Raw genomic sequence first — 13,906 nt, 5'->3', positions numbered from 1 at the left:
GCTGAGTCTCAGAGGGATTAAGTAAATTGTCTGCGGTCGTACAGCTCCTATAAACAGAAGCAGGGCCCTGTACCCTTAACCTTTACACTATGCTGCCTCTGAAGAAGTGTTTGATTATTTTTTTAAGTGCAGAGGAGGTAATATTCAATCCGACTTTTGAAGGGCAGGTGGGAGTTAACCAAGCAGAGGAGAGGACGAGAACCTTAAGGGAAAATGGCATGTTCCCAGGTGTCGAGTGTTCACAGAAAAGGCATCCAGGCCATACCCTGGAGGGAGCAAAGCTGAAGACGGAGTGAGAGCCAGGGCTTAAAAGAGGTTTTAGCTTTGCAGAGGTGTTCAGGATTTATCCTGTCAGCAGCGGAGGCCGTTGGAGGATTTATGAAGGGGAGTATCGTCTGAATTCCTACTCTGTAGCTGAGTAAGCTTTCTCTTTTTCCTGGTAAGGATTATAATGAAACCATGGTAACATAAAGTTGCATGTGACCGAATATTGCATTAACAGTAAAAATCCAGCTTCACAGTTCTGAGAAACGCGGCATGTAAAGCTGTGAAGACAGGGAATTACGGGGATATCTGAGCTGCTATGTCTTCTTTTGTTTCCATGTAAGAAGAAACTACCATTATTTCCAGACTCGGGGTGTTGGAGGGTCTCCCCATTGTCACTGTTCCAATTACGTCAGCACCAATGTGATGGTCACTGCTAACACTTGTGCACGTGGTAATGTCTTATAGGGCAGGGGGTTCACTGTGATTCTAATTGCTAAGTGTCCCGACAGTGTCAGGAAGCCTAATTGTTGAAAATGTCAAGAGAGCGTTTATGGGGAAATCGATCAAGAAGGATTCAATATGTTGGCCCGACTTCTGTGACATTATCAGGATGAAGTCACATGGAGAAGCCTCCTTCACAGCAGGGTCCAAACCCAGGTGCATGGAGGCTGGAGCGATGAGGGGTAGAATTCAGGAGGATTCGTGATGGGGAGGAAAGAGAAACAGGTTTCCTCAATCACCTGTGAGTAAAACGTAACACTGTGACTTTGTCGTAGTAGAAATCACGGTATTTGAACATTACACTGCAGCTTTTTAAAAGATCTTTAACATTTCTGCTCATGATAACTTCAAAATGTTGGCTCTTATTAATTAATGCTTGAAAAACACAGTTTGAGTTTTTAAAAATCATGAGTGCATTTTAATATTATCGGTCTTTCGTAATCCTAGTTATTTTATTTTTATCTATTTAAACACATTCCGAGAAGGCAGTTAGACACCTTACCAGTCCACCAAAAAGGGCTGTAACACTAAAATGATTAATAACCTCCAAGCTACAGTAGTAAAATGAGACTAGCTTACTAGACTACCTGACACCTCTGGTGGGCGGAGCATGAAAAGGATGCACTGTCATCCACAAAGGCTACATGTGTTCTCAGGGTTCACAGAACTGGGAGCATCTGGGTTGCCATTCTTCTAAGAATGTTGTCTGTACTCTTGAGCATAAATTTGCTTTTCCCTAGGGATACCAGATTTAGCAAATAGAAATATAAGACTGCTTTGTACTTTATCTACATAGTACATATATATGTAGGTTTCAGACAAACAATGAATAAGTTTTAGTATAAGTATATATCTAATACCATAGGGGACATACTTATACTAAACAATTAACTGTTGTCCATCTGAAGTTTAGTTTTAAACTGGGCATCTTGTATTTTACCTGGCAATCCTAAAAACACCAAAATTGGGCCAAGAGTCTTCTAGCTAATTAACTGCACGTGTTTTCTTATACTGTTCACTGATGGATATTAGTTCTTCCAAAGGTCTCAGATTTTGATTGAATGTGAAGGTATTTTGAAGTTTGAAATGTTCTTATTATCAGCTCGACAATCACGAGCATCTAGTTTTCAGCTTTGGGACAAGCAGACAACTCAAATATTGCCAATCCTTAAAGTAAGTTGACCACAATCCAAGAATTTCGGTATTAACTGCATTCCCCTGAGATCCTGGGCTATCTAGTTTCTGTATCAGAGAAATGTGGTCGAAGTTTAGACCGATGGTGAAAATGAATTTCAAAACCTTTTGACACTCTTCCCACTGTTAAATAACTTGGTTCCAAATCAAGCAAAAATCATAATTTCCTTTGTCTGGGATGAGATTCCAATCATGATAATAATGAGCATGGAAATCACCAAGGAAAAGAATTCCACTCTCGTATCCAGGTGAATCACACCAAAGTCTATTAACCATCAATCGATAGAGAAGAACAGTTCCAAATTTATTTTGAACAGAAGAAAAAATAGTCAGCATGAAGCCAGAAAAACAAGCCAGCCTGAGGTCGGTATGTATGTTTACATTGTGATACTCTTTCTATATGTCTATGTTGTTGTCATAGTAGAAAATATTACAAATGTGAGGCAAAGAAAGATGTGAATGGTTAAGGGTGGGCGATTCAATGTCTTAGTGAGCAGGAGATTTATTTAGGGGAAAATTCCATTCGAGACGTTGCAAATTATATAATGATGCCTTGTAAAAAAAGGAGTGATCTAGTCTTGAGCAACTTTCAAGTACAGAGACGTGGGGGACAGAAAACGAACGTGCTTGCTTGCTTCCCGTTTTTTCTCTCTTCCAACTAAGACCAGTTTGAAGTTTCGTCACGTAGAATACGCTCCATAAAATACTTCTCTACGAGTACCATGTACAAAAACAGATGCCTTCCTTCTGACTAAGTCTAGGTCAGGGTCAGACAAGCCTAAACGCTCTTTGTTTCCTTCTCCTTATCTAAATGGGACTTTAGAGCCATCTTCTCTATGCTACGTTTGAACTAAGCCAGACAAGATTCCATGAGCTAGTTAAAAAAAAAAAAAAAAATCTCTTCCCCGAAGAGAGAATCGGTGCAGTGGGTAACGCGATACAAGTCACTGTGTGCTTTTTCCCCGCCGTCAGACATAAATTTTCTCGTTTTGTCAGTCATATTTCAACAATGCATGTCCAAGCTATGCTGTCATTAGAGGGGAGACTATGCTTATTACCCAAGTTCTTTACATGTTGGAGCACGGAGAGGCCAGGGGTGGTAAACCGAAGGGAATTTCCATTTGCTCTTTAGCTGAGGCACATTCTTACTCTATAGGAAAGTTAGCTGTTATTAAGTAATAACGTTCAGCTGAAGTTGGTCACTCGTAACAACAGACAGATGTATTATGTTTTATTTGGGTTAGCCAACTCTCTTGCAAATAAAGGGCCTGAAATTAAACTGTCTTTACAAAAATATTCAGCAAATGATACCTCTGACTTATTCCAGTGCTCGAATTCTTTGCCATGGAAAATGGAAAATAAGTCTCCTGTTGAACCCAGTATCTGTTTAAACGTGTCCTTGATGACTGGAGAAAGGTCCGTGTTGTGTAGAAGAAAAAACATTTAAAAAAGAATCCTCCAACATGTGAGGAGTAAAGGGTGAAACTATGCAAACCACATTTAGAGATGGAAAAGGACTTTTTGAGTACGTATGGAATTCAAAAACAATAATAATGGAATGGAAACACAGGAAAAAAGGCTAAATGTTTGACTACGGAGGCAAATGGGAGCATTAGAGTCTCCCATGCAAAGCAAAATGCAGGGTTTGTTTTCAAAGGATGCTTGCTGCCTTTCCTCTGTGTAACAGGGCAAAAGGAAGACCTTGCCAATCCACCAAACCATCACTAGCAAACTAGCTGCATAATCCCTTGGGAAGTCGGGTTCTTTTTAAGACACAGGTCCTTGGGCAACACCACAGAGATTCTGATTCAGGAACTCAAGTGTGGGACTCAAGAACTGGCATTTCTAATGAGCTCCCCAGTGATGCCGATGCTGCAGTTGGGGCAGGGGTCTCCCTATTCAGTGTCTAGTGAGATGGATAGATCATAGCGAGATAGTGCATAACAAAAAGAAATAATATCTGCCCACAAAACGAACGAAGAAGCACAGAGCCTTGCTTTTAGCCCTAACATTGCCGTTAGCTCAGTGACCTTGAACAAGGTGCTCTCTTTCTGATCCCCTTTTCCCCAGACATAAAGTGCAGAGCTTAGACCAGACTTGTACTCTTCTAAATATTTCCAAATTGTCAGATAAATTCCAGATATAGTTAAGCCAGCATCTTTGCTGTAGGACTTCGCTATAGTATAGCAATGCATGGTATGACTCTCCAGTGGGTGCAGACAGTGGGGTGTTCAGAGATTTGGTGGGTAAAGCTTCCCCGAAGCATTTGACCATGAATCACTTTATTTGGGGAGCACCTGTACCGCACACCTGGGGGAAGGCTGAGCGAAGGCTGCTAAGGTGCTTCCAGCCTCAGCTCTCTCAGCCCTAGTGTCCAGGCTCTCCCCTCAGCCCTCTGACCTTCTCAGGGGATACCCACCATCCTACTAGAAACCTCAGAACAATTTTTAAACAATTGCTTTCCTTTTTCCCAGAAATTCTCATTTTCCCCCAAGACGGTATGCCTGTATTTCTATCACCTAGGGCACGTCTCCTGGCTAACTGAAAACACCCCCTCCCCACCCCCCCAGCCATCACAAGCCTATTTAACCCCACTGGCTCTCTGTTTCTCTCACACCAAAGGGCTCATGCCTCTGAAGGTGATGAGCCTGGACTGTTAGACAACCCGATTTACGGGCTTGTGGATTTCTTATATATTTTATATATTATTAGGTGGCGAATAGTGTAGATCACAGGCTCAACATGTAGTCTCAAGAGCGGCAGTGCCAGCATCGCCTGGGAACCTATCAGAAACGTAGACTCTCAGGCTCCGCTGCAGACCTATGAAATCAGAAACTCTGGGGTGGGGCCTGGCCATGTGCCTTTCAAGACCTCCAGGTAATCTGAATGTTTCCTGAACTTAGAGGTGAGAAGCATGGACTCTGGACTCAAACAGAAAGATCTGGTTTGCCAGTGTGTCCCTCCATGGATTAACTTCACCAACATGTGTGAATTATCTAATCTCTCTAAGCTTAGTTTCTTCACTTAGAAAATCGAGAGGATGTTTTCTACACAAGATAAAGAGAAGGATTAAATAGAATACTATCTATAACTGCTTTAAAAGGTGTCTAGTCCCTTTTAAGCACCCCCTTTTTAAATAAAAACTACCAATGATATAATAATAATGGCCCCCAGCACTGCCCAGTGTGTCTGTCATCACAGATCATGAGGCCACCACATTCTTCACCAAGGTCTTCTTGCTCCACGAAATATTCGAGTGATCATGCCCAAGCCTTTATATCTTGTCCTGAAAATTTGTCTTATCGAGATAAATTTACGTATTGATTTAGAAGTAATTTCATGAGAAGAATTAGTCAGCTTTTTTATTTCTTTTCTCTGTTGTCCTTACAGATCAGGCGATTCTGTCTTCCTATTGGAAACTTGTTCATTTGAATTTTGTTTTTTTTCTATCCCGTATTTAGTCATAGATGAACATTCAAAGTTCACATTAGGGCTATTTGAAGACTTTACATGTTTCCTTTAAATATAATCCCAAGGTATAAAAACACGAAGAAAGGGTGTGTCTGTGGTCAGGCTTTTGATAGGTGTCGCCTCAATAGCAGACAATTCCAAGAGTTCAATGGCTTATGGCAACAAGGAGTTTTTTTCTCACCCGTGTTACAAGTCAGCTGTGGGTAAGTCGTAGCTTGGCTCCAAGGGTCTCTCTTCCCAGTTCCCTAGAAGAAGGAACAGCCCAATCTGAGCCTTACCCAAGACCCAACCGTGAGTCTTATACCTCTGTTCAGGTGTGTAGTGAGTCACTGTGGTTCACACTCATTGGCCAGAACAGTCACATGACCGCACCTGACGCAAAAGGGTGAAAACACATTCCCCACAGGGACAAGCGCAGGGGAGGACTTTATGGATGGGCCCAGCAGACAGTAGCAGCCAATAACAGGAAGCAACGATCAGCCACCGCAACAAAAGTTACCAACGCTCTACCTATTAAATTGCGAGTTCACAGCTTCAAAACATAGGCCGTTAGGATAGAGAAACCTAGGCTGCAAACAATCACCTAGAGTGTCCTCTCAGATCATTATGACTCTCATGGAGGAGAAAGACAATTCCACAGCCTCCCAGAAGCTGCCATTCCTTCCAGCCAGCCTCGGTCCTCGATGGCCCGAGGGGAAGAATAGGTTTGCAGAAGGAAAGAGTAATTTCCCCAGCCAGTAAGAACCAAAGGTGCTGCCCTGTGGGATCTTCTGAGAGCCAACGTTAGCCGCCTTGTTCTTTTTCAATGGATATGTTCATCTCTGAGGCCACTTGAGCAAGGCCATCCATATCCTCAGTCGACGTGGATTAAGAGCAGTTAAGACCAGGCATCGAAGCAAGTCCTAGACTGCTTTGAAGAGCAGGGAGGAAGGTGATACAAGGCCAAGACCAAAGGTCCCAGAGCAGGTGCAAGTGTGGCCACAGTCACGGGATCCAAAGAAAAGATAGCTAAGCCTCACTGGTTTTATTTTCAATGATTTTTAAACCTTTTAAGTTCAGTGAACCCAAGTACATTCTTGTCAAGCATTTTTTTTTCTACTTAATATTTAAACCTGTGTATCCTTGAAGTGAAATTTAATCCAAGTATTTTGGATCGATAGCAAAGGAAGAGATCATCAAAAAATTGTTTTGTCACAAACACTTGACATTCGAGAAAGCTCGTTGAGCAATTTTTTAAATACACACACACACACACACACACATATATGTAAACAGAAAGCAGTCTGTTAGAGCTGTAAAGTCAGATCTCCTCAAATTCTAACTTTAGTTTGGAATTGTAAAGTTGTGGTTTGAGGTGGATTCCATTTCTTCATACCTCACCACCTCCTTTGAAGTACATAGAATGACTTCACTTGAAGCCTGATTGAGAAACTCCAGATTTGGGAATCTGCTGCCTCCCCAACTTTTTTTTTTTCTTAGTTAATTTTTTCTGCAGGTACAAATACTTCATTAGCCCACCACAGGACATAGAATGAAGTTTTTTCCCAGAACAGGCAAATGGAACACTTCCAAAATTTGACTCAACGGAGCTCTAAGTTTTTAGAAGGGCTCCGTGTTGTACTAACTGAGAATGGAAAAGAAAATATTTTTTTAATGCTTTAAAAGAATTAATACTTAGCTTGGTCCGCTGGGTACTTGGCATTCATCCACAAGGAAGGTGAAGACTGGGCATTCTGAAGAGTAATGAACAGATCTTTTGGATGCCTGTGCATGCTAGCGTTGTTCTAGAACGCTAAGAGAAAATGCGGGGGTCGTGGTCTTGCTCAAGGGTGGATAGATGCTGATGTCATTCAGCCTGGAAGCCATCGCGCCCTGGTTCTCAGTCAGTGCGTGTATTTGGAGCAACAGTGTCACTTGAGAACCTGTTAGACATGCAAACTCTTGGGCCCCACCCCGAACCGACTGAATCAGAAATGGCCCGGGCTTTCCAGGGGCTTCTGATGAGCTACAGCTTGGGCTCCTTTGTCAGGGTGGTGGAGAATGTTGGCACAGGATCTCCACAGGGGCATTGCTGTCACAGGCCAGCTCTTGGGAATTTAGGTGGGTCGCTTCACCTGCCTGTGCCACAGTTCCCTCCTCATGGGGATAATGCTGGTACTTGCCTCGCACGACTGGTGTGAGGGCTAATGAAGTTCACACAAGGAAAGCACTACGTGGTACCGTAGTGTTGCCTATTTACGACAGTGATCGCTGTTATTGATCTGGAACTTTATTATGATTACTTCTTCGAATGTTTATTTTATTATTTTGCTATTGCCATTGTTGTTATTCATCAGCATCTCTCCCACTTTGGGCCACCTCTGGCTTATTCTGACTCGATTCTGTCTATATTTGTGCCTGTTACTGGCATATCTATTTCTTCTAATTGGTCAGCATCTTTCCGGCCAAATATAGCTTGATTTTTCCCTGACAGGGCAGTGTGTTCCTGCTCACGGTGGTTGATTTCTTTGCTCATCCGCTCTTATAAGAGCCCCTTTCTCTGACAGAATCTTGAGGACGGTGATGGGAACTCGCTTTCTGTTTTTTCCATCCTTGTCATTTTGTCCCCAGTGCTGAAGATGTAGTTCTTCTACCGCTAAGGACGTTTTCCAATGTGCCCACTGTGTAGTTCTGTTTCAGAAATGCGTCTCTCTCTCCTTTATCTCCAGACCACAAATGCTGCACGGCATAAGAGTGTGAGATGCCTCCATGCCATGTGTATAGTGTTGGCTTGAAGCGAGAGAGAGTAATATCGACCTCTCCATTTAGTAAGTTTAAGGACTTCACTTCAATAAAGAGATCGCAGTTCTAAGAATCACAATCCCAACCCACATGCTGGAATAGTATAACGAACACTGGAAAAATAAATACAATTTCCAGAGACTAAAGAACACTACTAATGGTTTCTTTGGAATATTGCTTATTTGTGGGGTCAGGAGAAGGGAATACTTGTTATCATAGAAGAGAATACTTGCTATTATTCCTCCATCCTTAGCTTTTGAGAAACTGTTGTTCCTTAACAATTCGGAAGTGAAGCCACGTCGATTGCTGAATCACTAAGGGGGAAAAAAATCTAAGGCAGTAACATAACATTGCGTGAAAGAATTATATGAAATAAGCATGTGTATCAACAGAGAAGTAAATTTCATCAAACAGGTCTGTCGAAGAATAAAACACTATAAATTAAGAGCATGTGACGAAGGGTAAATAACAAAGCGAGCATCCAGGTAAGATCGATGCTGGATCCTAACAGAGGGATGATGAAGAGGTCGTTTGCCAAACCCATTAACGCAGAGCGAGAATCGAGGGCATAAGCAGCTGTGCAGCTTGACAACTGGGACTACTTAAATGAGAAAAGAGTAATTATTGTAATTATTTTCAATAACTGGTAGATTAGAAAAGAAGTATGAATTGTATGTGTGCTTCTTTTTGAAAGACAGATAAAAATGTGTGTGTGTGTGTGTGTGTGTGTGTGTGTGTGTGTGTGGCTTAAGAAGAAACAGTTCTGAAAAGCAAGATGTAAAAGAACCTCTTGAATTTAGAACAGATTGCATTAAACTTCGGAGGTTTAAGGTTTAAAAGCTTTTAAAGACTCGGGACCTGGTTTATTTTCCTGCCGTGATCCATCCGTATCATGAAGACAAGTGGCTCCAACCTCTCAGGCCTCAGTCTCCCCGTTTGAACAACGTGCGTCAAATGGCTGGGTTTTGACAATCTTTTCAACTCTAATGTTCTATGACTCAACAATAATAATGCATTTCCACAGGCGGTAAAAATATTCTAGACTCTTCCCTTCCAATTCTCACTGTTTACTTCCTCTGCACTTCCCCTTCCTGCCTCCCCGTTTGCTATCGGTTGATAGTGGGCCTCAGTGGGGGTGAGTTAGCTCCAGTTCCAGGGTGTTTTACTACTGAGCTCCCTGCAGAGGGTGGGAATTCTAGTGAGGGCTGTGATTGCGGTTTCAATTTAATTCTTAAAGCACTCCTCGAGCCTTTATTCTATTCTGGCACCAGGCCAGACGACCAGGGATGGGAAGGTAGATGCTAGGGCCTCGGTCCTTGGGGGAATTGTGAAGGGCCAGTTTCACTGGGCCGGTTTCTTGGTAAATCCCTATAAACACCACTGTCCCCCTTTCTTTCAGGCAGTAGCAGAATCCCAGGTAGCCAGGTGGGTGAAGGGGAGCGAGGACATCCCACCTGCCTTGGAGAAGACGGCTTCCAACCCGCTGAGTAAGTGACCAGGTAGTAAACAGTTCTGAGGGCGTCGGGCGTTGAGAGGGAGGGAGAAGGTGTTCGCCCTTTGAGGGCTGTCCGCTGGCTGTTCTTCTCCGCAGAGAGACGCTAAACCTAAAATCCTAGGCTCTAAGTCTTTATCCCATTTCTGACCACTGGCCTCTGGAAAGAGGTGCATGGGTGTCATTAACCCAAACACTAGATGTGCAGAAATACAGCAAAGGCACTTTGAGCAGCAAAAGGAAAACGATCCAGCTCATCCCAAGCCTGGCCCGTTGCCCTTTGAGAGGTTAAAACAGAAGCTTCGTGGCACTGGCTTCATATAAACAGGGCCAAGCTTTCCAGAGGCTGGCGGAAGGCTGAGCTTTGCTCGTGCCCGTAGGACATTTGTGTATCACTCACACCCAAAATCTTAAGCCTCTGTTTTTCTTTCAGTGGATTGAATGGCATGCAATTTCCCCTAGCAATTCTTCTTCTTCTTTTTTTTTTTCCCCTTAAGTGCGTGCACTTACTTGTCTTTTGTCTTCAGCAATGCTCCTCGTGTTCCGAGCTTGCCTGTGCCTTCGGCCATGCCAGCATGGCGTTTTGCTCCCAAACTTGCATCTTGGCTGTTTTCCTCTCAGTCACTGAGAAGGACTGTTGAGGGTCTGATAAAACCATGCTCCTCAGTCATACCTTGTACTTTGCTTTTAAATTGATCCTCAAATAAGTGGAATAGGCTTCAAGGAGTAAATTCTGAATAACATATGGCCCTTCTTTGCAATGAAAATGAAAAAGTGACTTTCCTTTCCAAGAAAAAAAATAAAATAAAATCGTTTCACGTGACATTCAGTAAAGGACACACTCTTGATAACGTAACAGGAAAATTAGAGAGCCCAGCAGACACGCTGCATCCTTGCCGAGTGTCAGCCTGGGAGGGATATGACTTCCCTTCCTTGAAGGGATTTGCCCAGAGGATTATTTTCAAAACTTCTACTGCAATAATGCTGCTCTAACAGCAAAAACTATTGCATGAATCACAGACCACTGCATACCAGTTCCTTTTTATATGGGAGAAATTTTTTTTTATTCTTAAAAAAACCAATGAGCTGGAAAAAACATGCCAAACAGGTAGAGTTCCCCCTAATCACTCACACCATCTTTTTCAAGGAACGGAGGGAACGGAGAGTGATTTAGCTCAGTCACCAGGCAGGTACTATAAGATGCCGTGTAGCCTCACGCCCAGCTTGTTCCCGTCTGTAACGACAGGGCTCAGCACGGGAGACTTGCACTTCTAGGTAGGTCAGCTCTGCTGCACACTGCTGGACGCCTGTGCTGAGTTACTTGTTCATTAACTCTTTAAAATAGATTCCTATGCTGCTTCTACTTAGTTATCAAGAAATAAGGCAGGATTTTTGTGCCATATCTAAATGTCATACCTAATATGGTGTTTTGATAGCACTTGTAAGAATAATCGGCGTATAGATTAAGCCATTAATCAAGCATAATTATTTACTATGTGTTTTTTTGGGGGGGGGGCGTTGATAACTTAGTCTTTTCCATTGTAATCGAGAACTAGGAGAGGTCATGGATTCTAAATTATCCATTGGATGGAGGAGGGGAGGAATAAATTGCTATTATAGGTGATGTCATGCAAAAAGTAAGTTTTAAAGAAATTTCACGCTACCCAAATTTTAACAATTTGTATTAGTGTTCTCCATCCCTATATAAAGAATTATCTTATGGATGGTCAATTTTAGTTATATCAGTACTGACCCTATGCTCAGTCAACTTATTTTAAAATTCCCTATAATTACAAACCCATGGTAGCTGAATATACACACAGATATCCATTATACTCTGCGGGATTGATGCACACGAGCGCAATATTATAAAGATTGGCATCGTTTTTGACTGTGAGGCTCGGTTTGGGCACTTTATAGCCATGACATCATTTAGCTGTCACAAAAATCCCGAGGAGTAGGCTTTATGCCCATTTTGCAGATTAGGAAACTAAGATCCGAGAGTTTGGATTGTCCTGGGTCACACAGCAAGTAAGTCGGAGAGGCAGCATTTAGCCCCGGTTTGCTGGTCTCCAGGCTCCTCGCTTCACCCCACTTTCCCCCTCAAGCACAAGTAGGCCTGCCTTGCCCTTAGAAGTCTCCTTTCACGTACACGTCGGCCTACATTCATGTTAATGTCGCATGATCATCCCATTTCTGTTGTCTGGACGTTCTACCAAGTGTGCCAGGAGTAAAACGTCTCTCTGTCGTTCCCTTAGGTGTCCCCAAGAGCCTGACGATGGACCCCATTCACATTAGCATGTCCAGCGCTCCCTTGGTGAAGCACCCAGCCGGCGCTGGACTCAAGGCCAGCAGGCCCCGCGTCATGTCCAAGAGCGGACACAGCAATGTGAGAATCGACAAAGTGGACGGCCTATACTTGCTCTACCTTCAAGACTTGTGGACCACCGTGATTGACATGAAGTGGAGATACAAACTCACCCTGTTTGCGGCCACCTTTGTGATGACCTGGTTCCTCTTCGGGGTCATCTACTACGCCATCGCCTTTATCCACGGGGACTTAGACCTGAGCGAGCCTGTGTCAAATCACACTCCCTGCATCATGAAGGTGGACTCCCTCACCGGGGCATTTCTCTTTTCCCTGGAGTCTCAGACGACCATTGGCTACGGCGTCCGCTCCATCACCGAGGAATGCCCCCATGCCATTTTCCTATTGGTCGCTCAGCTGGTCATTACGACCTTGATTGAGATCTTCATCACGGGCACCTTCCTGGCCAAAATCGCCAGACCCAAAAAACGGGCCGAGACCATCAAGTTCAGCCACTGCGCGGTCATCACCAAGCAGAACGGGAAGCTGTGCTTGGTGATCCAGGTGGCCAACATGAGGAAGAGTCTCCTGATTCAGTGCCAGCTGTCCGGCAAGCTTCTCCAGACCCACGTCACCAAGGAGGGGGAGCGGATCCTCCTCAACCAGGCCACCGTCAAGTTCCACGTGGACTCCTCCTCGGACAGCCCTTTCCTCATCCTGCCCATGACCTTCTACCATGTGCTGGATGAGACGAGCCCCCTGAGAGACCTCACACCCCAGAACCTGAAAGAGAAGGACTTCGAGCTGGTGGTCCTTCTCAACGCCACCGTGGAGTCCACCAGCGCCGTCTGCCAGAGCCGCACGTCCTACACCCCAGAGGAGATCCACTGGGGGTTTGAGTTTGTGCCTGTGGTTTCTCTCTCCAAAAACGGAAAGTACGTGGCAGATTTCAGTCAGTTCGAACAGATCCGGAAGACCTCAGACTGCTCATGTTACTGCGCGGATTCCGAGAAGCAGAAGCTGGAGGAGAGGTACAGGCAGGAGGACCAGAGGGAAAGGGAGCTGAGAACGCTTCTGCTGCAGCAGAGTAACGTCTGACGGCAGTGGCGTCGCCTCGGCTCGACGCCACGGGCTGTTTCCACGTCGGAGCTCCCTTCAAACGTAAAGGTGGCTTCGAAAACAAAGACGCGTGGCATCTCTCTAAAAGACTGCACGGACTTGCAAAATCGATCTTTTTCCTTTGATCTGGTGGCTAAACGAGAATCTCCCCGTTGGAGAGGGCTCCTTTGTTAAATGCTTCTTCCGAAGCGGACTCTCAGACGTTCTAAAAAGGGGGCTACATTTCAAAGAACTTGGTGTAGGGCAATTGCAAAAACGTCCTGCCGGATGGACACATTTTTAGCGATGCTGATATTGGAAGGAAATGTATTTCTGTACGAGGATATCAGCTATTATATAAGGTATTTATTCAATGCGAGTATTGAACGTATTATGCCAGGACTTGAAATGCGATATTCACTTATATCATTGCTTTAAAACACTTTTTTTTTTTTCCAAGCAGAGAAAATGTTATATATAACAAGGCTATCCGGAAATGCAGAAAAATGAGCCAGGAGGACTTTTTACTTACAAAATACAATAATTCCATTTTTACCTTTTTTTAGTGTATTTAATTGTGTAGAATGAAATCGATCAAATCAGGAATTAATAGTTGCGAGAACGTATACAAACGGGGCTGATGCTGTTGTTCGCACTGATTTTTTTCATTGGAATGTACCAGCCCCTTTCATTGAAAATGTAGTTCACAGACCAGCAACCTCAGCCCCGTCTAGGAGCTCGTTAGCAATGCAGAATCACAGGCCCCCCACCCCGGACTTAGAGAATCAGAGTCT

At 43.8% G+C, this 13,906-nt stretch overlaps 1 protein-coding gene across 1 annotated transcript in view; it reads left to right on the top strand.

The window, feature by feature from the left end:
* The window catches only part of KCNJ15 (potassium voltage-gated channel subfamily J member 15), a 40,070-nt gene extending 26,958 nt beyond the window's left edge, over positions 1–13,112 (top strand). Inside the window, exons 2-3 of the mRNA XM_006916741.1 lie at positions 9,614–9,713; positions 11,965–13,112. Of these exons, the coding sequence (XP_006916803.1) occupies positions 11,985–13,112 (1,128 nt within the window). The 5' untranslated portion in view covers positions 9,614–9,713; positions 11,965–11,984. The remainder of the gene's footprint in view (positions 1–9,613; positions 9,714–11,964) is intronic.
* Positions 13,113–13,906: the final 794 nt, after the last annotated feature.

Source organism: Pteropus alecto, unplaced genomic scaffold (genome assembly GCF_000325575.1).
Source record: "Pteropus alecto unplaced genomic scaffold, ASM32557v1 scaffold97, whole genome shotgun sequence".
Classification (NCBI taxonomy): domain Eukaryota; kingdom Metazoa; phylum Chordata; class Mammalia; order Chiroptera; family Pteropodidae; genus Pteropus; species Pteropus alecto.
The sequence above is the reverse complement of the archived record's forward strand: the minus strand, read 5'-3'. Positions and strand labels throughout refer to the sequence as shown.